This window comes from Mauremys reevesii, linkage group 24, assembly GCF_016161935.1.
Source record: "Mauremys reevesii isolate NIE-2019 linkage group 24, ASM1616193v1, whole genome shotgun sequence".
NCBI classification, from domain to species: Eukaryota; Metazoa; Chordata; order Testudines; family Geoemydidae; genus Mauremys; species Mauremys reevesii.
The window spans coordinates 10,769,786-10,797,660 of NC_052646.1; the positions used below are offsets into that span (position 1 = coordinate 10,769,786).

General features: G+C 50.7%; 1 protein-coding gene and 1 long non-coding RNA gene across 10 annotated transcripts; one reads left to right on the plus strand and one right to left on the minus strand.

Annotated features, from left to right (window-relative positions):
* The first annotated feature begins 752 nt into the window (after positions 1–752).
* On the plus strand, positions 753–2,698 carry LOC120389957. The gene is made up of 3 exons (XR_005590998.1): positions 753–780; positions 2,073–2,268; positions 2,567–2,698. It is a non-coding gene; the product is annotated as an uncharacterized LOC120389957 (long non-coding RNA).
* A 1,948-nt stretch (positions 2,699–4,646) lies between these two features.
* On the minus strand, positions 4,647–21,150 carry LOC120389956. 9 transcript variants are annotated; one of them, XM_039512105.1, is made up of 11 exons: positions 20,969–21,150; positions 17,638–18,153; positions 17,125–17,225; positions 16,675–16,797; positions 15,791–15,896; positions 15,468–15,581; positions 9,562–9,657; positions 8,147–8,276; positions 7,570–7,719; positions 7,325–7,416; positions 4,647–4,931 (listed from the first exon to the last, which is right to left on the minus strand). In XM_039512105.1, exons 2-8 carry the CDS (start codon positions 17,965–17,967, stop codon positions 8,199–8,201), a joined length of 948 nt encoding a protein of 315 aa, XP_039368039.1. In that variant the 5' UTR covers positions 17,968–18,153; positions 20,969–21,150; the 3' UTR covers positions 4,647–4,931; positions 7,325–7,416; positions 7,570–7,719; positions 8,147–8,198. The 9 variants fall into 9 exon arrangements, with proteins under 9 accessions (XP_039368039.1, XP_039368038.1, XP_039368037.1 ...); XM_039512104.1 differs by having other exon boundaries at positions 6,109–7,719; XM_039512103.1 differs by lacking the exon at positions 4,647–4,931 and having other exon boundaries at positions 5,882–7,771.
* Positions 21,151–27,875: the final 6,725 nt, after the last annotated feature.

Consider the following 27,875-nt stretch of genomic DNA (forward strand, 5'->3'; position numbering starts at 1 on the left):
GTGCCCATCTTTAAAAAAGGGAAGAAGGAAGATCCAGGGAACTACAGGCCAGTCAGTCTCACCTCAGTCCCTGGAAAAATCATGGAACAGGTCCTCAAGGAATCAATTCTGAACCACTTAAAGGAGGGGAAAGTGATCAGGAACAGTCATCATGGATTCACCAAGGGCAAGTCATGCCTGACTAATCTAATTGCCTTCTATGATGAGATAACCGGCTCTGTGGATGAGGGGAAAGCAGTGGATGTGCTATTTCTGGACTTTAGCAAAGCTTTTGATACAGTCTCCCACAGTATTCTTGCCAGCAAGTTAAAGAAGTCTGGGCTGGATGAATGGACGGTAAGGTGGATAGAAAACTGGCTAGATGGTCGGGTTCAACGGGTAGTGATCAATGGTTCCATGTCTAGTTGGCAGCCGGTATCAAGTAGAGTGCCCCAAGGGTCAGTGCTGGGGCCGGTTTTGTTCAATATCTTCATTAACGATCTGGAGGATGGTGTGGACTGCACCCTTAGCAAGTTTGCAGATGACACTAAACTGGGAGGAGTGGTTGATACGCTGGAGGGTAGGGCTAGGATACAGAGGGACCTAGAAAAAGGCTGGAACAGGCCTTTGAGGCTGCGCAGACTGGCAGCCAATCAACAGAGGCCTGTTAGGAGCCAATCAGGGCAGGGCAGAGGCAGCCAATCAGGGCAAGGTTAGGCCCTATATAAAGGCTGCCTAACAGGCTGAGAGGCAGTCTCTCCCTGACTGCTAAGGGAGGAGGACTGGCTCCTGGGCTGAAAGGTAGCACCTTGGACAGAGCAGTGCTGGGGAAGGGCATAAGGAGCTGGGGAGCTCCAGCCAAGGAAAACTGCAGGCCTTGCTACAAAGGGCCGAGCGGGTGCACAGGGCCGAAGGGGAAGTGGCCCAGGGACAAAAGTCTGACAAGGGGAGAGAAGGAAGGCAGGGAGGCTGCGGCTAGAGGGTCCCTGAGTTGGGACTCAGAGTAGTGGGTGGGCCTGGGTCCCCCTCCTTTCCCCTTGTACTACACCTGTCTGAGGAGGAGTGTGGCCTGATACAGTCTGTGGCTGGCCCCTATGACAAAGGGACTAGACTTTGAGGCTGCAGCCAGCCCCTAGAACCGGTGCAGATGGAGGACTGCTGATAGGAGGATGGCGTGGACTGCATTCTCAGCAAGTTTGCAGATGACACTAAACTGGTAGGAGTGGTAGATATGCTGGAGGGTAGGGCTAGGATACAGAGGGACCTAGACAAATTAGAGGACTGGGCCAAAAGAAACCTGATGAGGTTCAACAAGGACAAGTGCAGAGTCCTGCACTTAGGACGGAAGAATCCCATTCACTGTTACAGACTAGGGACCGAATGGCTGGGCAGCAGTTCTGCAGAAAAGGAGCTAGGGGTTACAGTGGACGAGAAGCTGGATATGAGTCAGCAGTGTGCCCTAGTTGCCAAGAAAGCTAACGGCATTTTGGGATGTATAAGTAGGGGCATTGGCAGCAGATCAAGGGACGTGATCATTCCCCTCTATTCGGCATTGGTGAGGCCTCATCTGGAGTACTGTGTCCAGTTTTGGGCCCCACACTACAAGAAGGATGTGGAAAAATTGGAAAGAGTCCAGCGAAGGGCAACAAAAATGATTAGAGGGCTGGAGCACATGACTTATGAGGACAGGTTGAGGGAACTGGGATAGTTTAGTCTGCAGAAGAGAAGAATGAGGGGGGATTTGATAGCTGCTTTCAACTACCTGAAAGGGGGGTTCCAAAGAGGGTGGATTTAGACTATTCTCAGTGGTAGCAGATGACAGAACAAGGAGTAATGGTCTCAAGTTGCAGTGGGGGAGGTTTAGGTTGGATATTAGGAAAAACTTTTTCACTCAGAGAGTGGTGAAGCCCTGGAATGGGTTCCCTAGGGAGGTGGTGGAATCCCCTTCCTTAGAGGTTTTTAAGGTCAGGCTTGACAAAACCCTGGCTGGGATGATTTAGTTGGGAATTGGTCCTGCTTTGAGCAGGGGGTTGGACTAGATGACCTCCTGGGGTCCCTTCCAACCCTGATATTCTATGTTTCTATAACACCAGACCCCCAGAAGGGGGTGCGACCAGAGCAGTGGACCCTGCCGGAGGGCAGTGTCCTGAAGAGGACACCACTGAGCAGGAGCAACGCGGGTCCGGATACCAACAGGGGAACAGACAATGGACGGGACACCACCAGCAGAGGGCGCCCTGCAGAGGACAGAGCTAATTCCCAGACGTGCCAGCGAGAGGTGCTGAGGTGGTGAGTCACAACACCATCACAAGCAAATTGTGGTTTTTTCTGTTTGTCAAACTTGTGAGACAGCAACACTTGCGAATGAATGAATGATAAATTATTCTTTTTTCTGTACAAAATACTAAGGACCAGATTGTGAGCTGGGTTAAATTGGCTCAGTTACACTGACTTCAGTGGAGCTATGTTAATTTACCCCAATCTAAGATCTGCATCTAAAATTGCTACTTCCACAATGGGGAACATAGGAACTGTCAGACTAGATGAGACCGGTGATCCATTGAATCCATTATCGTGTCTTACACAGTAACAAGCACCAGCCACTTCCGAATGAAGTAGAGCACTGAAACGGCCCTTTACAGAAGAAAGTGGAGGAGTTTCTTCCCAAAATGCCCCAATGAAAGCTGTGCTATGAGATTATTCACATCTCCAAAGATTTAAATTTCCTATCTCCGGTTAGGAATCATCGGATCTCGGTGTCAGAAACACATGTGTGGCTCTGTAAATCCCACCCTTAACTTATAAAGCTTGAAGCAGCTAATGCCTGCAACTTAACAACTGCACAAAGTTATGGAAAAATGTCTCACAATTGCTGAGAATCACAGTGTCAACATACAAGATTCAGGCCTGAATTGAAAACATTACTAATGTGACACCTCAGTAGTTATCGAGAAATTGATTGAAATCAGACTTACCCAGGTCACCGAGGACAGTACGTGAAGAGAAGTGTTTAGAAGAGCCCTGAGTGGCAGGAACTTTTATACAGTTTCTCAAACTGCCTGGAGGATCGGAGACACCGTTTGTGCATGCGGTCTTTATTAATTACAAAACACATTTTGTTGGACTCTTTGTTGTGATGTTTTCAGTTGATGTAATTGTTTCCTCAGTGTTTATATTCATTAGTCTAATCTCATCGTCACATACAAACTACCCTCTCCAGCTTTCTTTCATATGAAAATTTTCATGGGCACACTACGTTCCTGGTATCTTTCTCTTGGCTGTGCTAAGATGTTGATTGGCTGTGTGTGTGTTCCCTATTTGTACCACCCCAGCCCTGCACAGACAGCTGGCTCGGCAGACTTCAAGCAAACCACTGAATGACCACAAGATTCGTTAAGGGACGAAGACATCCAGCCAGGTTTATTGTTGACAAAGCATGGTACTAGTATCCCACAGACTCTATACATTAATACACATATGCCTGTAACAATGGACCAGCTCAGTGAACAGCAGGACTTTCCATTCCTCCCTTGGCCAGACAAAGATACTTCCTCTGAGATACATCTTTATACCCTAATACAAACAAGTTAGTACTGCCCCTCTGACATAGTTACTGCCCACTGACGTAGCTAGTTATTACCCATTACCTTGTACATGTTGGTTTGATTTAAACATCTCTATTACATACTGTGATCCTGACTTTATCTTTTAGGAGGGGTCAGTGTGTTCACGTTATCCATGGGGAATGTTTTTGTACTATCCTTGATATCAGGATGTTCTGGTAGTACTTGATATCAGGATGTGTTTGCATGAGTACTCAGTGACTAGCACTTCTTAGGAATGTGTGTTTCTGCAGTATCGGCCCTGTTCCTGGCAGATTCAGTGAACTTGCAAGCAGGCAGAGCCTGACATTTGCTAACTTTGGTTTAGATCAGCAAAGCTTACCCACTACTTTAGTTCAGGCCTCATACCAGGCCTCTAATACAAGGACTTATATTTTAGGCTCATTCTCTACTATACTGACTTCATTGGAGTTACAAAGGAATTAATATGAAGGAAATTCAGAGCAGGATCTGAGCATCAGTAGCACGTACAAGAATCCAGTCTGGTCTTTCAAATCCATGGCATATTTTGTTTGGGACATTCTGGCATTAATCACTGCAATTTCAGGGAGCCTGTACTCTGCATGTTCTGCACATCCAGTATAATGCACACTGAAATGAAGGGGAGTTTCTCCATTGACTTCAGTGAGTTGTTCATGAGGCCCTAGGATTTGGCATTCAGTCTTAGCAGAGAGCAATACAAGGTATAGAAACCTCTTAAGACCCACCTAAGAATTAAAAAATTGCTCTTCGCAGAGACTTAAGTGGACACGGGCTTCTACACTGCCCATCTGCTCTGGGTGAAGTCCATTTGCATTTATAGAACTTTAATGACTGTGAAGTTCTTTGGTATCCTGAGTTCTAGGAACACCACTTAACATCCGACAAGAGTGTTTGTATCCTTATTTTCTATGCAAATAAAGAGAGGCCCATTGTGCAGAAGGTCACATGAGGAGTCAGTTGCAGAGACAGAAATAAAACCACATTGTCAGATTTATCACGCCACATGTTACTTACTGGGTTGAACGTTATTAGATTGCATTAAAAGACAACATTAGTCAAGTATTTTGTTAAAAACATTTAGTGTTTTTAGCTTCCCTATGTGCAACTTACATGCAGTGTTTAATTTGTAATGAAATAAGAGCCAGGGCTTAAGCAATTTTGCTGCTTTCAAACCTGACGCTGCAAGCCCAGAGGTGCCAGGACTAGGAACAGCCAGGCCTAGAGGTGCTGGGGAGAAGCCCTGGCAAGTCCAGGCACAATTAAGCACTGTTTACATGACTGTAATGCTTAAGCATACTCATTCATCTTGTTTTGTTTGGTGAGCTCCCTGATGAATTCTCTTCTGATCTAAGCATAAAAAAAGACCAAGTAACTAACAGTGTTGATCCACTTTAACTTAACCTTCTTTATACATGCAGATACAAATTTTCCAAAGGAATAATCAGTATGCAAATTACATAGCTGTTAATTGGTGGTTTAGGATCATAAACTTCAATTTATAATTCTAATATTAAACATTAAGTAATAAGACACTTGTGTTTATTCGTGTGCAAAATCCTTCTGTTACTGTCAAGTAAAATCTTAATTCCAGTCTCATTTTCCTCCAAACATTTTTCCACCTCCTCCAGCCACGTGGACCCTTCACCAGTTCCATATACATTTACTAGGTGTGCAGTTAAGGTGTCTTGCATGGCATGGGTTATTTATGATGAATTTCGCCAGGTCAGTGTGTGTGTTACTCTCTTTATCTTCATGTATGAAGAAGGCAAAGTGGATCAAAACAGAATCCAATCGGTCGTTCTTTCTGCTTAAGTTGGAAGATGATTCCTCCAGATGCTCACCCAACAAAACACAAGAAAATAATCATGACTGAGTCTCCCTATGAATTACTCTCTACTTAGTCAGACAAGTTGGGTGTGGAAATACCTTTTATTGGGCTATAAATTCTCATAACGTATCATCAATCCAATTAACTGACACAGAAAAATGGAGAGTGGCGTGGACTGCACCCTCAGCAAGTTTGCAGATGACACTAAACTGGGAGGAGTGGTAGAAACAGGGCCGGTGTAACTGGGACCTGCAGCCTGCCATTTAAAAAAAAAATTGTCTTGCATGCTACCTTTGGCACGTGTGCCATAGGCTGCGGACCCCTGTTCTAGTGTATACTGTGTGTACTGTACTTTATGGTAATTTTCACTATACGCAATTTTCTTCTTACACACTGACCTTAGAACCTAACCCCTGCATAAGATGTGACTCCACTGTATTCATTTTTGAAAGTTTATAATAAGTGATCCTCTGGGGGGAGGGAAGGGAAGGGCGCAAGGTGGAAGTTTTGCCTAGGGTGCAAAATATCCTTGCACCGGCCCTGCTGGCCTCTCCTTTTGCCACCCAGCAATTTCCTAAGCAGGCTGTGTCTTTTGATACAGCCTGCTTCTCTGCACCCAAAACAAAGAACTCTTGTTCCCATCTTTGCATTTGGCCAGCCTGTACACTTTCTTGTGCCCTGCTCTCCTGGGCTAACCTTCTCAGCACAGCCGAGGCATGCTCTCTGTGTCTGCTCTTTTTGTCCATGGGCATTCCCTTTGCAGGATCTCTCATGGGTATTGCTGCTGCTGTGTCTGTAGCTCTGCCTGCACTTCCTTCTGCTTCTGTTGGTTTTCTGGGAGCTGCTGGAGAAACCCCTAGACCTGCTTGGGCTGCTTAACTGGTCCCTGGAACTGAAATGGGAAATCCAGTGACTGGCTCTGTCCCTCGATACACCCACTTGGGAGGACAGACTTTCCGTCAGCAACCAAGACTTCCATCAGTCCTCATGGATCACAGGCAGAATTCAATCCTCCGGACTATGCCAATCATAAATGAATCTACTCATCGTTACGCCCGCCCTGGTGGCCGGGCATGGCATCACAGCCCTCTCGCTGGGCTAGCGTCCCCCATCCATGGTCACTCCAGCACCATGGCAATTTCTCTGCCTGGTAACTCAGCTCTACGGCCAGGTCTCCACCTTTAGTCCACCCTTCTGGGGCCCAACTTGTCTCACACTAGAAGTCCAAAGAGGTCTTTCCACAGAAAGAAGTCCTTCTGCCATTGCTGAGGCTCTTGCTTAGCCTGCAGCCCCCTTGCTGGGCTTGGTAACCCTCTCCAGGTGTGTACACACCCCCTTCTTTGGGGCCAGTGGGGGAACCCAGTCCCACCCTGACAGCCCAGGGCCCTGTACCCAACAGCTAAGTCTGCTCCTTTCACTTTGCTGCAGGTTTCCCTGGGCACTTCCTACCTCTCTTCTCAAGTTTCCTTGCTGCTCTGAACTACCTCGTTCTCATTCCTGTTGATACCCCAGCTGGGCTGTGTCACCATTGAAGTCTGGCTCTTTAGGGACATGGTGCCCCTCAGTTAGAGCTCATTCTATAATCAGCTCGGCTAGGCCGCAGGCTGTGCAGCCCAGGGGAAAGCACCCTGTTACAGGCCTGCTCTGCCCACTCCCACTGTTATTGGCCTGGGGTCCTTGCTCCCCCTTTCAGACCTGGTTTCCAGAGGGGCTGAGTATACACAGGCCCCACTGCCCGGAACTGGAGTTTGCTCGTTCTGGTGACTCTGACAGGTGTGGTGAGGGGGCTGGAGAAACCTCACTGCTGAGTGGAAGGAAGTCAAAGAGTTGGGATTCTGGGAGCTGATGGGTTCATTTGCCCTGCTGCGGGAAGTGGAGCTGGAGACTGGAGATGCCATGTGATCGAGACTACCTGATGCTCTCTTCATGCCCGAGGGGCTGGAGCCTCCTGCCAGAAACACTCTCAGGAGTCCAGGTTCAAGGACGTCTCTGGGGAGCCCCTTCCTAGGAACAAAACCAGGGTGATACGATGATGGAGATGTCTCTGTCCCAGAGCTGGGAGCCAGGGATGGGGAAAGCTCCCAGCCAGGCTATGCATCGGGGATGCCATTTCTCCTCCAAGAGAGCCACACACCCTAAGGAGTAAATGGCTCTTACCTCCATGAGGGAGTGAGGTCTTCCATCTAAGCCTCTTTGAGAGCAAGTGTTGCTTGCTTTGATGGGACGAGGTGACCTGGCCCCACTGCTCCCTGACAAGGCTCAGCTGCAGGATGCGCCCATCCAGGAGGCTGTGCCAGATCCCAGGGCCTGGAAGACAGCCGGGAAGGAGGCTCCTATTCCTTTCACACCCAGAGACCCCCTAGAAGAGCCAAGGGGAGAATAAAGGGCAAGGGGTGAAGCTAGCCCTGAGCCTCTGTCCCACCCCCACCTCCTCAAAAGTGGAGCTTCTGAGTTTCAGTGGAGCTAGGGCTGTGCCCCTGACATAACGGCCTTTCTGCACCATATGGGGCAGGGAGAGCTCTGCCTGGGCGCAGGGGGAATGGGATGGGGCTAGAACAAAGAAAGGAGGGAGGGGAATGGGTGTGAGGGAAAGAGCTCCTGCCCCAGATGAAGGAATTTGGAGGGCAGAGGGAAGGACCCTGCTCCACAGAGAGGGGAGAGAATTTCTGTGAGTGCCAGGGGGCTCCATTTCCCCGTCCGCTAGCTCCCCATTTACAGGGAGCCAGAGCAGTACCTGCAGCAGGGAGCGGGAGTTGCTGGTGGCCTCAGAGGCAGAGGCGGAGCCCCTAAAGTGCTTCAGGCACCTGGCACAAGTGCCAGATTATGCGGAGCTGGTGCATCACATTGGCCATGACGTCCTCCTGCTGCAAGGGAACGAGGACCTGTCAGAGACTCAGATGCCCCTGCAGAATCAGGGGGGATTAAAGGCACCTGGGACCAGCAGCATTTCCAGCCAGCACCCGCCCACCTCTGAGGGATGAATTCCCCCTCATGGCCCCCAGAATGGAGTCTTGTCCTTTCTAGTGACCTCCCGTGCCAACCTCCGTCCTTATAGGGTGAGCTCCTGCCACTCCCCCTCAGTGCCCCTGACAGCTGTTCTACCTCCAATCCACAGCTCAAGTTCTCAGACCCCGCTCCTCCACCCCCACCCAGGTGGGCAGGGCGGGGGCTCTAGTTGGGCGGGGAGAAGAGGGATTCTGGCAGCAGTGAAGTGGGATGTGGGGAGGTTGAGACCTTTCCCCAAGTCATCCCAGCCACTAATGCTGAAGCTGCAGGATGGCAGCCCTGGTGAATGGGGCAGATCAGCAGCCCCTGCTGACTGAATCCTCTAGCAGGACAAGCTTCCCCTGCCCATGTGCCTCAGAACTGCCTGGTCAGTCGCCATTACCCATCAGTCCTTGGCCTCCCAGGATGCCAGTGATGGGAGCAGCTCTGGGTGGTTGCTTGGGTGACAGGAGAGGCTCGCAGAGGGCACTTAGAGGACTCTGCTGCCCTTCCCAAGAACATAAAAGTCCGTGATGAGGGAGCCTGGAGCCAGGGGCGGCTCCAGGCCCCAGCACGCCAAGCGCGTGCTTGGGGTGGCATGCCACGGGGGGCACTCTGCCGGTCGCTGGGAGGGCAGCAGGCGGCTCCGGTGGACCTCCCGCAGACGTGCTTGCGGAGGGTCCGCTGGTCCCGCGGCTTCGGTGGAGCATCCGCAGGCGTGCCTGCGGGAGGTCCACCGGAGCCGCGGGACCAGCGGACCCTACGCAGGCACGTCTGCGGGAGGTCCACCGGAGCTGCAGGACCGGCGACCGGCAGAGCGCCCCCTGCGGCGTGCCGCCGTGCTTGGGGCGGCGAAATTGCTAGAGCCGCCCCTGCCTGGAGCACAGGGATGTGGACAGGGCCCTCCATGAGGATTTGCTTCCCCAGCTGCTCCAGGATGACAGGAAGGCATGAATCTGGAGCACGGTCCCCTTAAAAGCGAAAGTCGCCACTTAACCAGGACAAGAAGAACTTGACTCAAGCCAGGCTCATTCTCTGCTTTGACTCTGCCTCCCCAAGAGGAACACTCCTAATCCACACCCCCTGCAGCAGCAGATCCTACAGCCCATTGGAGCCAGCCCACCTATGCCTGGAGTCAGGAAGCTGGAGTCCGGGGCCACTTACGTCAAACTCAGGGAGGGTGATGATGGATCTGAGGAGGGCCGTGCTGCTCCTGGCTCTCTCTCGTGACACCCTGGACACGATGCAGTAGTTAATGTGCTGTGGGGAAAGGAGGCAGCTCAGGATCAATGGTGCATGTATTGTGTTAATGAGCCCTTCCCCATCCCCAGGGGGCTGAGACATTGTATGTGGGGTGGAATATCTGATTCATTGATCGCAGAGCTTTAGTAGGGGATTGTTGCCCCCAGGACGATGCTTGTATCCTGCAGGTCACAACTTGACATTGTCTCTAGATTGGGACAATGCTCGGTGTCGGGACTGGTCCCACCCTCCCTGAACTCCTGATTTCTGAACAGCTCACCAGGAAGGAGACAGACCCCTCACCCTTCCCTGGTTCTCAAGTCCTTGGTTGGGTGAAGGGAGTGAGTGTGAGCACAATCCCCCCCAGGAATCTCAGGGCCTGTCAGAGACAAGGGCTGATTCTCTGGGGTCCTCCTGTTTCCTCTAGGAACGAGCCTGTGACTCTTAGGGTATGTCTACACTACAAGACTATTTCAAATCAACTTAAGTCGAATTTGTGGAATCGACGTTATGAAGTCGAATTTGTGTATCCACACTAAGTACACTAATTCGACTGTGTGAGTCCACAGTAACGGGGCCAGCGTCGACTTTGGAAGCAGTGCACTGTGGGAAGCTATCCCACAGTTCCCGCACTCCCCGCTGCCCATTGGAATTCTGGGATTTCCCCCCAATGCATGCTGGGGGAAAAATGTGTCGAGGGTGGTTTTGGGTAACTGTCATCATTGAACCGTCAATCACGCCCTCCCTCCCTCCCTCCCTGAAAGCGCCTGCGGGCAATCTGTTCGTGCACTTTTCTGCTCAGTGACAGCATGGGCGCCACAGCACTGTGAGCACGGAGCCCGCTGCAGTTATGGCCGTTGTCAACTCCTCGCACCTTATCGTCCACCTCTTCCACAGTCAGCTGCTGAGAAATAGGGCTACTTTTCAATGGTGCTGCGAGCACTGGTGGACCATGGGGGACGTTTTACCAACATCAACGTCGGGTGGCCAGGCAAAGTTCATGACGCGCGTGTTTTCAGGAACTGTGGTCTGTTTAGACGCCTGCAGGAAGGTAGTTTCTTCCCGGACCACAAAATAACTGTTGGGGATGTTCAAATGCCTATAGTGATCGTCGGGGACCCAGCCTACCCACTAATGCCCTGGCTCGTGATGCCCTATGCAGGCGCCTTACACAGCGACAAGGAACTCTTCAAGTACCAGCGAGCAGCGTGACCTGTGACTGTTCAGTTTCTTTACAGAGAAGCTGAACCTGCCCCTGTGTCTTTACCAAGTTACTGTTGACTAGCATCTGCAGTTACATACCCCGTCCACCCCGCTTCCCCCACTTCCAACACACGTTTAAAAATAAAATACATGTTCCACTGTAACTTTACAAAGGTTTCTTTATTGATGACTTTGCGTTAAAGGGTTGAAACTGGGACGCAGACTGTGCTGCGTAGGGTGTGCGCTGATGTAAAGACCGCCTCTAAACTCGAGGAATGACAGGCTCCTGCTCCCAGAGCGGTCTGCAGTGCTGGACTGGTTGTTTCAACGGAGCCTGCCATCCCTCCTTTTTGGGACTCTGTGTGCGGGGGCTATGTGGCCTTGTGGCGGGGGAGGACGGATACAGATTCCTCTGCTGCGTGGCTCTGTGGTCCAGGACAGGGACCATTGCATGAGATCTGTAACCCCCCTCCCCCGCTACAAAGTCACGTACCCCCCCCCACCCACACAGAACCTGCAAACCACCTCCCATACCGACCAGGGTGCCTACTGCCTGCACTGTATGTGTGACCTGCTGCTGATCCTGCCCCCGTGTCTGTACCCTGGTAAAGGTGATTGTCCTGTCCAATTACCAACCCACTTCCCCCCCTTCAAACACAGTCTCCTCTAAAAGAACATGACGGAAACAGTAATTAACAGAAAAGTATTTTTTATTATCAACTAGACAGTTAGGGGATGAAACTGGGACGGGGGCTTGGGTGAGGCGGGAAGGAAAGGACTTCTCAAAATTTAGGGTATGAGAGCTTTTGGGTACTTGAGCACTCTGCTGGGGTGCAGTGACAGTTTTCACGGCCCCTGGCGCCCCTCCTTCTGGTTATTTTGGGTGAGGGGGGTATGGGACTTTGTGGCGGGGGAGGGCAGTTACAGATACACTGCAGTGGGGCTCTGTCCTCCTGCCTGAGGTCCTGCAGAACATGTACAAGGCGCCGGAGCGTGTCCGTTTGCTCCCTCATTAGTCCAAGCAGCGTTTGAGTCACCTGCTTGTCTTCCTCACACCACCTCTCCTCCCGTTCGCTGTGTGAGCACTGGTACAGAGAGAGGGTCTCCCTCCACTGGCTCTGCTGGTCCGCCTCGTCTTGAGAGCAGCCCATAAGTTCAGCGAACATCTCGTCCCGTGTCTTTTTCTTTCGCCGCCTAATCTTTGCCAGCCTCTGTGAGGGGGATGCTGTGGCAGGTCTGGAGACAGTCGAAGCTGTGTGATGGGAAAAAGGGAGTGAATTCCTTGCAAAGATACATTTTTGCGAACAATGAACACAGTCTAGTCTGTGTCTGTGAACAAGAGCATGCACAGCACCTATCTCGTGCGCACTCCTGCTGCAGGCAATCCGGAAAGCATAAACTCTGCCCCTGTTCCACCCCATCGCAGTGTCCCCCGACCCTGGGAATTCCGGGTTGAGATCCCAGTGCCTGATGGTGCAAATTTCATTGTCACGGGTGGTTCTGGGTACATGTAGTCACTCATTCCTTCCTCCGGGAAAGCAACGGCAGACAATCATTTCGAGCCCATTTTCCCTGGATTACCCTGGCAGACGCCATAGCATGGCAACCATGGAGCCTGTTTTGCCTTTTGTCACTGTCACCGTATGTGTACTAGATGCCACGGACAGAGGCGATTCTGCAGTGCTACACAGCACCATTCATTTGCTTTTGCATGACAGCACAGATGGTTATCAGCCATATTGTACCATCTACCATGCCATTGTAAATTGGCAAGGTGATGATGGTTACCAGCCGTATTGCATTATACCTTCTGCTGCTGTCATAGGTGCCCCTGGCCGAGATCAGCCGGGGGCGCAAAAGACAAAACTGGGAATGACTCCCCGAGTCAATCCCTCCTTTATGGTATCTAAAAATAGAATAATTCCTGCATAGAAGATGGGGCTAGTGTAGTAGAGATCCAGTGTTTCAGAGAACCAGAAAGCACAGCCGCTCCATGTCAGATTATGCAGGAATGATGAGCTGCATGGCATTCACAAGGGGTGCTTCTGCAACAACCCCACCTGTTGCTTCCCTCCTCCCCCAGCCTTCCCGGGCTACCGTTGCAGTGTCCCCTGATTTGTGTGCTGAAGTAATACAGAATGCAGGAATAAGAAACAGTGACTTGTTACTGAAATGAAATGAGGGGAAGGCAGCCTCCAGCTGCTATGATTGTCCAGACAGGACATTAAGCAGTGTGGGGGAGAGGAAAACAGCATCCTGCTGCTATGACAGTCCAGGCGGTACAGAATCTTTTCTTTACACATGAAGGGCGGGGGCTGATGGAGCTCAGCCCCCTGTTGCTATGATGAAGACGGTTAGCAGGCCATCTACTTATGGGCTGATGACGAGGACGGGTACCAGTCATATTGCACTACACCATCTACAGCAAGGCTGATGATGATGGATATCAGTCATATTGCACCGTCAGCCACCCATGGGGTGGGGGGAAGGATGCTACAGTACAGTGCTGCAGCATCGCGTCTACCAGCAGCATTCAGTACACATAGGGTGACATTTAAAAGAGTCAAGAGACGATTTCTTTTCCTTTTCCTTCTGGGGGTGAGGGAGGGGGGTACATTGACGAGCTATGCCCAGAACCGCCGCGGACAATGTGTTTGACCATACAGGTATTGGGAGATCAGCCAAGAATGCAAATGCTTTTCGGAGACTGCAGGAACCGTGGGATACCTTGCGTCCTCAGTCCCCCCTCCCTCCATGAGCGTCCATTTGATTCTTTGGCTTTCCGTTACGCTTGTCACGCAGCAGCGTGCTGACTCTCTGCTACGCCGTCTGTCCGGAGATTTTTTAAAAATACTTTGGACCAGGCGTAACATTATGGTAATTTTCCTAATTAGATGCAGGAGTCGCCGAGCGAGATCGCCCTGAGGAGGGTCACTGAAGGAGATAGAGAGCGCATGCTGCATGAAAGCCAGCACAAAGCAGGGGCCTATGCTGCCAGTATTATGGAGGCAATGCTCCCAGAAAACCTCAATAAAGCCTGGCGTGGAAAATTGTGCTACCACGGAGCACCCAGTAAGGCAGCTCTCCCCAGGAACCTCCTGCGGAGGCTTTTCGATTTCCTCCTGGAGAGCTTCGTGGAGATCTCCCTGGATGATTTCTGTTCTATCCCCATATATATATAGAGACCTCCTTTACACATACTTCAGATTCCTGTTATATTAAGAATAAAAGTTTACATGTTTAAAGCACTTACCGACTGCTCCTTCCCCTGATTCAGGGTCCGGGTTCACGGCCGGGGAGGGTTGGTAGGGAATCTCCGTGAGGGTGATGAAGAGATCCTGGCTGTCGGGGAAACCAGCGTTGTAAGCGCTGTCGCCTGCCTCGTCCTCCACAAACCCTTCCTCATCTTCCCCGTCCGCGAACATCACCGAGGAACTGGCCGTCGACACTGTCCCATCGTCAGAGTCCACGGTCACTGGTGCGGCAGTGGTGGCAGGCTCCGTAGCGTCCGTTTGCCGCTTTGATTTTTTGGTAGCCTTGTCTGGGGTCCTTGATTTTCACGTGGCGCTGCGTTGCATCCCGCCTGTATCCTCTGTCTCTCATGGCTTTGGAGACCTTCCCGTAGGTCTTTGCATTCTGTTTTTTGGAGCGCAGCTCCGAAAGCACAGACTCCTCGCCCCACACACTGATCAGATCCAAGAGTTCCCGGTCAGTCTATGCTGGGGCCCTCTTTCTATTCAGAGATTACATGAACTCCTCTGCTGGAGAGCTCTGCATTGCTGCCGGTGCTGCTGAGCTCGCCCCGATGTCCAACCACGAAATGAGATTCTAACTGTCCAGACAGGAAAAGGAATTCAAATTTTCCTGGGACTTTTCCTGTGTGGCTGGTCAGAGCATCCAAGCTCGGACTGCTGTCCAGAGTGTCAACAGAGTGGTGCACTGTGGGATAGCTCCCGGAGCTACTAAGTTTGATTTGCATCCACACCTAGCCTAATTTGACATAGCCATGTCGAATTTAGTGCTACTCCCCTTGTTGGGGAGGAGTACAGAAGTCAAAATAAGGGGCCCTCTATGTTGAATTAAATGGCTTCCTGGTGTGGATGGGTGCACGGTTAATTCAAATTAACGCTGCTAAATTCGAATTAAAGTCCTAGTGTAGACCAGGCCTTAGAATCTCAGGGTTGGAAGGGACCTCAGGAGGTCATCTAGTCCAACCCCCTGCTCAAAGCAGGACCAGTCCCCAGACAGATTTTTGTCCCAGATCCCTAAATGGCCCCCTCAAGGATTGAACTCACAACCCTTTAGCAGGCCAATTGGTTTAGCAGGCCAATGCTCAAACCACTGAGCTATCCCTCCCCCCTCTTCTCTGAGGACCATCTTCTGGATCTCCCAGGAGGGGTTCAGACTCTCACTCCCCAAGCCAGCCAGGGGCCCCATGGCTAGTGCTCAACAGAACCAGGCAGAGCTCTGGCTTGAAGTCCCAGCTCCTTCCTCTGTCCTTCAAGGAAGAAGGGCCTGAGAGTGCACTGCACTGACTGCCCTGACCAAGGACAGCTCACTGGGGGGCACAGCTAGGAGGACAGACTGGAAAATGGATCTAAGAGTTAAGGTAAAATTGCCCCCACCCCTCTCATCAGGCTCACGTCCAAGATGTAGTGGAGCTTGTTGGTATCTGGGGAGTCTGCCAGCAGGTTCCCCAGCATGGCGTCCAGGAGGTCTGGCAAGACCCTATGCAGATCCTGCAAAGCAAGGGAGAGCCATGGGTCAGACTTAGGGAAACTGGGGCTACTCCTGCCACAGGATGGGAAGAGGGGTCTCTGGGAAGCACTGGTGAGAACCCCAAACACATATCCTGGCCTCTCTCATTCACATCCCACTGCAGGCAATTAGCAAGGATTTGTGGCAGGATGACAGCTGGCTCTTCAATCCAGGATTTAGCACGATCTACCTGGACTTGGGTGGTGTCCTTCTCCATGCCCAGGGTGAAGACTTCATGCAGGGCAGCTCGAAGGAGGTGGGTCTCCAGCTCTGGCTCCAGGGCAGGTGTCATGGTGCTGGCAAGAGAGAGGAGCCAGTATTAGACTGTGCAGTGCTGGGATGGGACTGGCACCAACATGGACATGAAACTGCAGGGAAATAGGCAGAGGCTGGCGAGAATGGAAACTGAGGCACCGAGCCAGGGAATGATAAGGCCAAGGTTTCCCAGACAGTGGCAGGGCAGGAATGGCACCTGTTCCCTGGACCCTGCTGCCTCTCCTGTATCTGATCCTGGGTGTGAGCCTCTCCCCAAAGCCATTGCAATGTTACTGGAGTGAAAAGAACAGAATAGCCAGGAGAGGGAGTGAACCTTCCTGCCACCTCTGCCAGAGGAGCCACCCTTGGGAGGTGACCTGGGAGTGGGAGGGGCAGTGACTCCCAGCCATGGGGTTAGGGAACTGGGCAAGAGGGTTTTGGTAGCTGAGGTTGCAGCAATCAGGGAGTTGGCCAGGACGGTGCCAGGTGGAGAGTCATCAGGAAGCTCCTCAATGAGCTCCTGTGAGACCCAAAGGAGACAAAGGAGCATGTGAGATTTGGGCCTCACTGACACCTCCCAAGGAGGAGATTACACAGCCAGGGCCCCACACAGCCAGCAGGATTCCCCCACCTGCCTCCTGCTCCTCCGATTTGCCCACTAGTTCTCCCGTCTCTTCTCCCCAGTCTTCAGCCCCAGCAATCCCTGCCCTCAGCTGCCTCTCCAGCACCAGCCGTCCCCCAACCATCGGCCCGGGGAGACCCCTGCCCCACCCACATCTCTGTCCACCCTCCAGCTGCCAGGCACTGTGTCTCGCTCACCACAGTCCTCTCCACCACAGCTGCCTTGCAGCAGTGCGGCTCCAGTGTGTCCTGCCCTCTCTGCTGTGCAGCGAAACATGCAGGGTGCATGCCGTGCAGGAACATGAGCTGCTGGGCCTCATCCTGCGCCCCCCAGGAGCGGGGTTAGGGGAGAGAGAGCCAGTTAGCCAGACTTAGGCCTGAATGAGGGAGAGTGGGGACCTGCCCATTGTCCAAAAACCCACGTCTTCTACACAAGCAGGGTCAGGAACTGGGACAGTGCCTGTGGGGGGAGAAGACAAACACCTGGTGTGTGACAAACACCCCCATCTTGGGGGTCCCAGATCATGGAGGAGAAAGGTCCCCATTAGGGATGGTGGCTCATGAGGGCCAAGACCCTCTGCCAGGGGTCATGGTGCTGGGAAGGGGCTGGACAATCTCAGATCTGGCACAGCTGGGGAACATTTGTACCTTTTCTCGGCCCTGGAGCTGCTCTCGGATGTTTTTGAGGACTGTGACAACATCCACCCATTCCTCCTCCTCCTCCTCCTCCTCCTCGTCCCTGGTGGTCCCTGCACCAGGGAGAGAAGGGGACAGGGTGACTCCTGCTGCCACTTGGGGGAAGGACAGGAGCATGGTGGGGCAATGTGCCCCCTTCCCACCTCCGGGACCCAGGGCAGATCGGGCTCCGCACTCCCCTCTCTCAGTGATGCCTTCAGCCCCCAACTCCTTCAGGAGCCCATAGCAAAGAGACCTCCCCACATTGTCCTGGATGCCCTGGGAGGTGCCTCTCCCCCCACCCCCCCACCCAATGGAGCACCAAGGACCAAAGTGGCAGCATCTAGTGTCAGTGGGGGTCACATGGCTCAGGCCAGACACCTGGGCTGTGGACCCGTCCCCATAGCACTCACTGGTCGAGGGCCTGGGCCCAGAGTGTTCACAGCCTCCTCCTCACCCCTCCCTGAGCCCAGCCTGGCTCCTCACCTGGAACAAACCAGAAGTGTCCATCTGCCTCACTGCTGTCTGAGTCCCAGGCACTGCTGTTGTCCCACGGGGCGCGGGCCGAGCTGCTGGTGCTGGGACAGGGATTCTCCACCTCCTGCCCTGGGAAGGCTGGAAGGTCCTCAATGACCAGGCAGGGCGATGCCTCCTGCTGGAAATCAGGTCAGGGATCCTGGGGCCGTTGCTGCCCACACAACAAGCCCCAGAGCCACCATGCCCGGTTCTGCTCCTGGGCTGGGTCCTGCCTGCCCAGCCACATCCTGGCCCAGCTCCATTTTGGCCTGGCCACTGCCTCTCCCACCGAGGTGCCATCTCGGAGCGGGTTTCCTCTGCCAGAAGGCTGGGCACCTCCACCTCCTGGCCCGGCTGGGAGCTCCTTCCCCACCAGCGGGGACAGAGGGGCCGCTCTGCTCCTGGGGAAGATGGCAGCTGCTTCCCTCAGGATCTGGGGCCACCTGCAGAGCCTTCTTCCTGAACATCCTCAGGAGCCTGGCCATCCTGGAACAGAGTGGGGAGCAGGTGTGAGTCTGGGGTCAAGGCAGCCTCTCACTAGCCAGTCTTTTTGGTCCCTCCCCATCCCTGCCCCAGCCAGAGGAGTGCAAGGAGTGCAAGCTACACACACTGGCAGGAGTTCATTGTATGATCTGCTCCCCCTCAACGTTCCCCATCGTCATCTCCGGGGCTGCAATAACCGGGGAGTCTCATCCTTTTTGAGCACTGGGGTCAGTCACAAAAACCATCGGTCACTTTGGACAAGCCACCTCCTGCCACCCCAGGCCACACACACACACACACTCTCTCTCTCTCTCTCTCTCTCTGCCCAGGCTAGAGAAGGAACAGAACCCAGGAGTCCGGACTTCTCCTGGGAAACCATTCTCCACTTCAAAGTCCCTAGGCACAGCAAGGCCAGGGCCCCCTCGGTTCCCATTGATTTCCATGCTCAGCAGCTCACAGGGTCTTGCCCATCTCAGAAACTCTCAGCCTGGGGAACAGTCTCCCATAAGGGAAGGGCTGGGCGCCCTATTGCTGGGACCTTTCCAAACACACTGGAGATGGCTCTGGAGAAGCCCCTCCCCGGTCTGAGAGCGAGGGGCTCCTGAGGGCTATTTGCAAATCCAATCTCCTTTGGGAGAGATTCTCTCCCCCTCTTTCTGCCTCTCCCCAGACAGACAGGGAATGCCACAGAGGAACCGTAGTGCCACACAATTGCTCTGGTAATGGAGCAATGGATGGATGATGTTCAGTATTGTCCCTCGCCCTTCTCCTCGCTCTCCAAGCCCAAGGCAGGCTGGAGAGGGTGGTGGTGACCTGAGGAGTTACCCTGCCCAGCCAGCAGGCAGGGTGATGACACTGGGCAATTAACTGGCTGTGAAAACAAGAGTCTGTCTTATTGCCAAGGGATGAAGAAACTCAGCCGGCAGCAGGGGGTGCAGAACACTGCCCTAGTGCGCGGGTGACAGCACCTCCAGGATCCTGATGTCCCAGCACTTTACACACCTTCCTGGAGCCTCCCAACCCCCCTGGGCTGTCGGGACTGTGACCCCCAACCCTACTGATGAGAAACAGGCCTGGAGAGGGGAAGCTACTGGCTCAGGGTCACACCAAGTGTCAGAAGTATGGATGGGACCCAGCAGTCCTTATTTCCAGGCCCCTTCACTAACCACTGCTGCACACTCCCTCCCACAGCTGGCAGTTACAACCAGGCCCTCATGGCTGCTCCCCCTGCCTTTGAGAGGGAGTGTGCTCCGCTGGAGTGACTGGACCAGGGGATTGGGAGTCAGGACTCCTGAGTTCCATTGCTGTGTGTGACGAGACAATTTAACACACTCTGACAAACAGGAGATGCTTTTGTTTTGCAACAAAATATTTTTGCAAAGAACTTTCATCCCACTTGTTATGATTTTGAGAAACAAACTGGTTTAGTCTGAATGGGATTTTCTGACAGAAATGGTTTCAGTGAAATTTCCCCACCATCTTGATTCCTGGGCTCTATCCCTGTCTCTGGGGGGTTTTGCTGTTTGTTAGAACAGGAGTCAGGACCAGTGGCTTCTCTTTCTGGCTCTGCCACCACCTTGCTGTGTAGGCCCTTGGGTAGGTCACTTCCCTTCTCTGTACCTCAGGCTCCTCCCCATCTGTCCAATGGGAACAGGGACAATTCTCGAACTCTGGGCAGCCATGTGTCTGAGTGAGATAAGGGGCATTAAAGCTCTCTGGGAAGGAGAAAGGGGAGTTTCACAGTGTTTAGCACCAAGGAAACAAGAAATGGTCAGGGCCAAATTTTTTTGATAAGATGCTTCACTCTGAGCTAAGTAGTTGCTGCTCTTAACAATTTCAAAATAAAAAAAATACAAATAAAATAGAATATTTCAGCTATTCTATTATGTCATAATCTGATCTGAGTAAACGTGATAGGACGCCTCATACTCCTAGTGACACTCTCCAATGGATCCCCATCCTCCACCCACCGTGAGGTAGGTAGGAGCGGATCATTATTATCCCTACTTGAAAGAGGGAGAAGCTAAGGCTGAGAAAGGAGAATTGACTTGTCTTAGGTCATAAAGCCAGTCAGTGGCAGAGTTGGGAATAGGACCCAAGAGCCCTGATTTTCAAACTAACCATCGGATCTTGAATTTCATACACTAAATGACCTGAATAAAGTGCTCTCAGATGAGCTCCAGACCAACAACAGTGCACAGTAATTATTCAGCAAGTATTTTAGGAGAACTGGCATGTTAGAGAGAATCATGAACTGCTCAGAGACAATTAATGCAGAGAAGCAGCAAAATTTGTCAAACATGACTGGTTATGGCTTATTTACTTGGTCTTAAAGGAGAACAACAAGGACCTGAGTCTCCTCCCTGTCAATAACCCTCTGCTCAGCCAATCAGGGTAGAGACTGAGGACGGGAGGCTGAGGGTTCTCACCAGAGAGCCCAAAGGATGTCCCAGGTCACTGGTGGGGATCACTGCCTGAGCCCCACATTTTTGGGTGGACTTCCCACAGTGGGAGCTGCAGAGCACTCCCCCGTGACACACACACAGACACACACACACACACCTCTCTCCTGGTGTTGGGAGGGGAACAGGAGAAAGGCCAAAAGAAGCAAGAGAAGAAGAGAAAGGAGGGATGGATGGATGGAGGAAAAAGTGAAACAAAAAGGACAAATCCTAATGTCCCCAGTGATTCTAAGGGACAAAATTCTAGGTGCAGAATAAAATTCTGCCTCCTTAAGCTTGTGTTTTCCATGACTAGAATTCAACTGTCACCAGATGGATCAGACTGAACAGGTTTCAAACCTTGAGGAGGCTCTTACCTTCCAAACAGGGACGGCTGTTTTCTAGTAAAATCACTAAAAGGGAAAGAGAAAACTCAGAAGAGGTTCCTCCTCGCGCTCACGTACATGAACCCTAATACTCTCTCAGTCCTCAAAGAGAGACCTTGAGAAGGAGACTTGCTGAAGCAAAGCCACAGAGGTCTCTGAGGTTTCCCTGGCCCCTCGCCCCTGTCCTGCCTGGCTGATGTCAGTATATCTCTGTGAGGTCATCACCTCCCCACCACCTTTGACCAATAGTCTGAGGTTGTACAAAAGACCTTTGTGGTGTCACTGCCACACCACTCCCTTGCTGTGCTAATGTCCTGCTGCTGGCCAGGCACTTTGGAGGTTTGAGCTACTCCCTCTGGATCACCCCACTCAGTGAGTGTTCATTCTAGTAAGCAAGCTGGCTAGACAATATAACAGCAGACACTGCTCCCAATGCTACACTAGTTTTTTCAGAAATTAGTAGACTTGATGGCCAGAAAAGACCATTAGAGCAGCTAATTTGACTCCCTGCATATCACAGGCCTCCTGTATGACACAATAGCTTCTTTTGGGGAAAACACATTCCAGAAAGACATCTAGTCTTCATTAAATGACATCAAGAGATGGAGAATCCACCACTTTCCTTGGTAGCTTGTTCCTGTGGCGAATCATCCTCGCTGTTGAATATTTGTGCCTTATTTGTAATATGAATTTGTCTCTTTTCACCTTCCAGCCATTGGGTCTTGTTGTGCCTTTCTCTGCTAGATTAAAGAGCTCTTTAATCCCCAGTATTTTCTCTCCATTAAGGCATTTCACCACTTCAACAAAGTCACCTTTCAATCTTCTTTTGATAAGCTAAACAGGTTGAGCTCTTTCAATAGCTCACTAGAAGGCATTTTTCTCCAGCCCTCAGAGCATGTGGTGGCTCTTTGCTGCCCCAGCTCCAATTTCACAACATCTTTTTCAAATGAGGACACCAAAACTGGAGGCAGTATTCCAGTATCAGTCTCACTGATGCCGTGTCACCTCCCGTGATGTTATTGACATAATCTGTAACTGTACAGATCACCTTTGCAACCACTGTTCTATATTTGCAGCCAATATTGTATAAAGGTTGTCATGTAAGGAGTCTATGGAGAGGTTCTGATTGGCTGATTATAATTATGCTATCTGTATATGTGTATCATTTTTGTAGTTGAAGTTATGAATATTGGCTCTATACTGTCTGTATTTCAAACTTGTGCTATGCTTCCAGGGAGCACCCCAGACAAGATGGTGTCATCTCTGCCTAGCCTGCTTGATGGCCCATTAAGGATGATCAGCTATACAATCGACCCATTGAGAGAAGGCAGATACACCTTGTGACTCAGCAAGTTATGCAGGGACCTGCCTATGGACAGAACTCTAAGGTTTTTCTATGCCACATGCTGGATAGAGTGTCTTTGGGACAAAGAAAGCAAACACCACATGGCAAGAGACTATAAAAGGCTGATGCCTCGCCTCCATCTTGTCTTCAGTCCTGCTTCATACCCTGGAGGGACTTTGCTACAAACTGAAGATCTATACAAAGGACTTGATTTGAACCTGCCAGTTTATTCTATCACTGCTACAAGCCTGAACCAAGAACGTTGCCATTACTGTATGTAATTGATTTCATATAACCAATTCTAGCTCTCATCTATATCTTTTTCCCTTATGAATAAACCTTTAGATTTTAGCATGGGGCAGGAGCACTGACAGCGGGTGAGGTGTGTGTGTGGGGGGGGCTGTGCTGGTGGAGACTCCTGCCGAAAAAGGGAAGGGGAAGGGTCTGAGGGGGGAAGGGCAGGCTCAGGGTCAGTCTGCCCTGGCAGTAGAGAAAGGGGAGGCACTAGGACCCTGCGGTAGCAGTTGATGCAGGGAGGCAGCTGCTCTGGGGCCTGGGGAGGTGCATGGGGGCACCAAGGGGAGGCCGGGGGACACTCGGGGGAGGCACGGGGGGGGCATCAGGTGGGCCCGGGGGGCGAGACCTGGCCCCAAATATTGGTGGAGCGGGGCCCCTGGGCTCTGAATATTGCTGGAGCCTGGGCACCACCAGAGACTATAATTCGCTGCCCCTGCTCTCCTCATCAGTAATTACCACTCCGCCAGTATTTTGTCACCCACCAATCTTATCAGCAGTGATTATATGTTTTCTCCCAATTCACTGTTAAAAAATATTTTAAAAAATTAGTCCTTGAGAGCTTCTTCAGACTCTTAGTACCCAGGACCTGCTCCCCACAGCACAGTGAGAAAAGTCCATCCAGCCCTGCAGGTACATAGGAGAGAAGCACAGAAGGAAGGCAGGATCTCTCCCTCAGCAACTACTTGAAGGTCCCTTTCCCCGAGGGAAGGGAGGACCTGCTCCTGTTGCACCAGGATGTGGTGTTCTGTCCCATCTAGTGGCGCTGAGACCACACACAGAGTGAATTAAATGAGTCTGCTCTATAGCCTTAGCTAATATCCAGTTGCCTTTGAGTTCATTCTGTAGAGGCTCATACCTAAACTCCCAGGTTCGATCCTGATGGTTGGGGTCTATCAGTGTTATAAGTGGGGGGTTGTGACATTATTGACATGAACTGTGACCGTATAGATCATTGCTGCAACCAAGGTCCTATAGTTGCACCAAATCTTGTACGAAGAAGGTCATGTGAGGTGTCTATGAAAAGGTTGTGATTTGCTGCCTGTAGGTGTGTATCATTTTTGTATTTGAAGTTATGAGTATTGGCTATGCATGTGTATCTCAATGTGTTTGATTCTAAGTAGCATTAGTGAAGCATTTGGTCAGTTTCTTGAGATAGGAATTTTCAGATTAAGTGCCCAATCAAGAATCACTTAACTCACAATGGACCTTGGGAGACTCCAATCCACGTATGAGAAGCCTTTCTGGGAACATTCAAGGTAGCATGTGAGCAATGGCTGCTCTGCCTGTAAAGAACTGAGTCATGCATGGACGTGTGCCTTGCCCATGTGACTCCACACTCCACCTTGCTGCTGTGCTTTTCCACAGTAAGAACAAAGGGATCTTTCCACATGGCAGAGGATATAAAAGGCCCTGGAAACCCCTTATGGGGGGAGGGATAGCTCAGTGGTTTGAGCATTGGCCTGCTAAACCCAGGGTTGTGAGTTCAATCCTTAAGGGGGCCACTTAGGGATCTGGGGCAAAAATTGGTCCTGCTAGTGAAGGCAGGGAACTGGACTCACTGACCTTTCAAGATCCCTTCCAGTTCTAGGAGATTGGTATATCTCTAATTACCTTACCCCTCCATTCTGGAGGAACTTTGCTACATACTGAAGCTCTGAACAACAGACTGAATGACCCATCCAAATCTGTGGTTGTACTCCAGAGACTTGATTGGTGCCTGCAGTTTATTCCACCACTGCTACAAGCCTAAACCAAGAACTTTGCCATTGCTGTATGTAATTGATTCCTTTAACAATTTTAACTCTCATCTATATTTCTTTCTTTTTATGAATAAACCTTTAGATGCTAAAGGATTTGCAACAGCATGATTTGTGGGTAAGATCTGACTTATCTATTGACCTGGATCTGGGGCTTGGTCATTTGGGGTCCTCTGAGAGAACTTTTTTCTTTTACTGGGGTATTGGTTTTCATAACCATTCATTCCCATAAGGAGTGATGCTGGTGGTGATGCAAAAGAACTGGAATATCTGAGGGCATTGCTTGTATGACTTCCGATTAGCCAGTGGGATAAAACCAAAGTCCTCTCTGTATGGCTGGTTTGATGTGCTTTAATAGTAAAGGACACCCAGCCTTGGGCTGTGACTGCCCTGCTCCAAGCAATTGGTCCTGAATTGATACTCTCAGTAGTGTCCCACCAGAGGCCGCATTGTTACAGGGGTCGTCAGGGATTACAACTAGAAGTCTCTGAAGCTCAGGATGCGCTTCCTCAGCTAGGGGAAGTATGTAACCCACACACCTTCTGGATGTGGTGGTGTGTCCCAGCTAGTGACACCAAGACCACTTAGAGGGAGAGATAAAATGAGCCTTCTCTACAGCTTTAGCTAACAGCCAGGTGGCTTTTAGTTCATGCTGTAGAGGCCCACGCACTAAGCTCCAGAGGTCCCCAGTTCGATCCCGCCCACTGACGAGTTGACAACCGGGATCTGTCAGCATTACAGAGGCAGCTGCCACCCCAAGAAGGAGAGAGCTGACTGATTGCAAAGAGGGGCCAAGCAGTGAGTTGACACCATTCAGAGCTTCCTGTGATAAACTGCGAACTTTGGACAATAGCAGGGTGGTAGGAAGTGTCAACCCCCTGTGTTGCCCTCAGAGTGGCCTGGGTCAGAGCCCAGTGGGAGGCCCTGGGCTCCCCCACCATCTGCTGCACCCTCCCCTCCCCCCGCAAAGGGTTGAAACGCTGACCACTAGGCAACATCCCCATGAGCGAAGGCCATCACGAGGCATCCATCTTTGAAAATTTGCAGAGGATGTGGGAGCAGAAAGGGGAGAGAGGATGAGGGTGGCTCTTGGGAAGAGCGAGGGAGCCTTATGGGAATCTCTTGTTTACCGCTATCAACCAAATGATCAGATCATTGATGCCTAGAATCTTCCCTGACATATTGTAATCGATTGGATCTAGATTTTAAAACGGTTTCCACATTTGCAGATGGAGAAATGTCAACAAGTTGAGTGGGAGGCTATTGCAAGTTCAGCTAATTATGGCAATGTGGCTTATGCCCCATCTAGCAAGCTCCTTAAACAATAGCTCCGAATTTTCATTCACATTGTTCTGTTTAGTGTTTTTCTCCAGAACACTTTCACTAATCATTTTGGTCAGCTCTGGAAAGTTAGCCCTTTCAGTGCACCAGATATAAATATTGCTGGTGGGGACTGCCCTCTACTGGTCATAAGAACAGCCAATGGTCCAGCCAGCCCAGAATCCTATCCTCCCGACAGTGGTCAGTGCCAGGTGTCCCAGAGGGAATGAACAGAACAGGTGATCATCAAGTGATCCATCCCCTGTCGCCCATTCCCAGCTTCTGGCAAACAGAGGCTGGGGACACTTCAAGAGCATGGTTTTGTATCCCTGCCCATCCTGGCTAATAGCCAATGATGGACCTGTCCTCCATGAACTTATCTAGTTCTTTGTTGGCCCCTGTTACAGTCTTGGCCCTCACAACATCCTCTGGCAAAGAGTTCCCCAGGTTGACTGTGTGTTGTGTGACAAAATACTTCCTTTTGTTTGTTTTAAAACTGCTGCCCATTCATTTCATTTGGTGACCCCTAGTTCTTGTGTTATGAGAAGGAGTAAATAACACTTCCTTATTTACTTTCTCCATACCCGTCATCATTTTATAGACCTTTATCCTATCCCCCTTTGCTCATCTCTTTTCCAAGCTGAAAACTCCCCTCAGTCTTCTTAATCTCACCTCATACAGAAGCTGTTCTGTAAGCCCTAATCATTTTGGTTGCCCTTTTCTGTACCTTTTCCAATTTCAATATATCTTTTTGAGATGGTGGGGGGGAGGGGGGAGAACCAGCTCCAGTATTCAAGATGTGGGCACACCATGGGTTTACAGAGAGGCAATATTACATTTCTGTCTTGCTATCTATCCCTTTCCTAATGACTTCCCAACATTTTGTTCGCTTTTTTGACTGCCGATGCACATTGAGTGGACGTTTTCAGAGAACTATCCACAATGACTCCAAGATCTTTCTTAAGTTGTAAGAGCTAATTTGGACCCTGTCATTTTAGATTTAGAGTTGGGATCATGTTTTTCAATGTGCATTACTTTGCATTTATCAACATTGAACTTCATCTGCCTTTTTGTCGCCAAGTCACTCAGTTTGGTGAGATCCCTGTGTCACACTTTGCACTCTCTTTTGGACTTAACTAACTTGAGTTGGTTTGTATCATCTGCAAATGTTGTCACCTCACTGTTTACCCCTTTTCCCAGATCACTTAGGAGTATGTCGAACAGTGCTGGTCCCGGTACTGACCCCAGGGGGACACCACTATTTACCTCTCTCCATTCTGAAAACTGACCACTTAGTCAGACCCTTTCTTTCTTGCCTTTGAACCAGTTACCTATCCCAGAGAGGACCTTCCATCTTATCCCATTTTGCTTCAGAGCCTTTGAGGAGGGACCTTGTGAAAGGTTTTCTGAAAATCTAAGTACACTATATCCACAGAATCACCTTTATCCACATGCTTGTTGACTCCCTCAAAGAATTCTAGTAGATTTGTGAGGCATGATTTCCCTTTACAAAAACCTTCTTCACTCTTCCCCAACAAATTGTGTTTTATCTATGTGTGTAATAATTGTGCTCTTTACTATAATTTCACCCAATTTGCCTGGTACTGAAGTTAGCCTTAGTGGCCTGTAATTGCCGGGAGCGTCTCTGGAGCCTTTTTTATACACTGGTGTCATATTAGCTCTCCTCCAGGCATCTGGTACGGAAGCTGATTTAAAGGACAGGTTACATGCCACAGTTAGTTAGTAGTCCTGCAATTTCACATTTGAGTTTCTTCAGAACTCTTGGGTTAATATCATCTGGTTATGGGGACATTGCTGTTTAATTTATCAATTTGTTCCAAAACCTCCTTACTGGTCCTTACTGAATAGTCAAGTCATGATCACTAGCCCCAGAGCAACCACGGACATCCAGTCCAGTGATCAGTTCATCTTTATCCACCACAAGAAGGCCCACAATAGAGTCACCCCTAGTTGGGTACACAACTTTGTATTAGAAAAGTATCTAGAATTTTTCAAAATCTCCAAGGACGATTTACTCCTGACTATGTGAGACCTCCCCCGTCTGTCTCCCAATAGGAAGTCCCCTGTGCTAACCTAATTTCTTCCCACAAGTCACAGACAGGTGCAAAAGGAGAAACATTTCCTGCTCTCTGGTTTGGATTCAGTGAACTGTGCCAGC

Bases quoted from the DNA above. Each gene is read 5' to 3' on its own strand.
- LOC120389956 (XM_039512102.1), bottom strand. From the start codon at position 17,967: ATGGCACCTCGGTGGGAGAGGCAGTGGCCAGGCCAAAATGGAGCTGGG. The intron at 17,226-17,637 runs GTGAGGAGCCAG...TCCCTGGTGCAG, and splicing joins ACACTTCTGGTTTGTTCCAG to GGACCACCAGGGACGAGGAG. The intron at 15,897-16,674 runs GTGAGCGAGACA...CTCTCTTGCCAG, and splicing joins CTGTGGTGGAGAGGACTGTG to CACCATGACACCTGCCCTGG.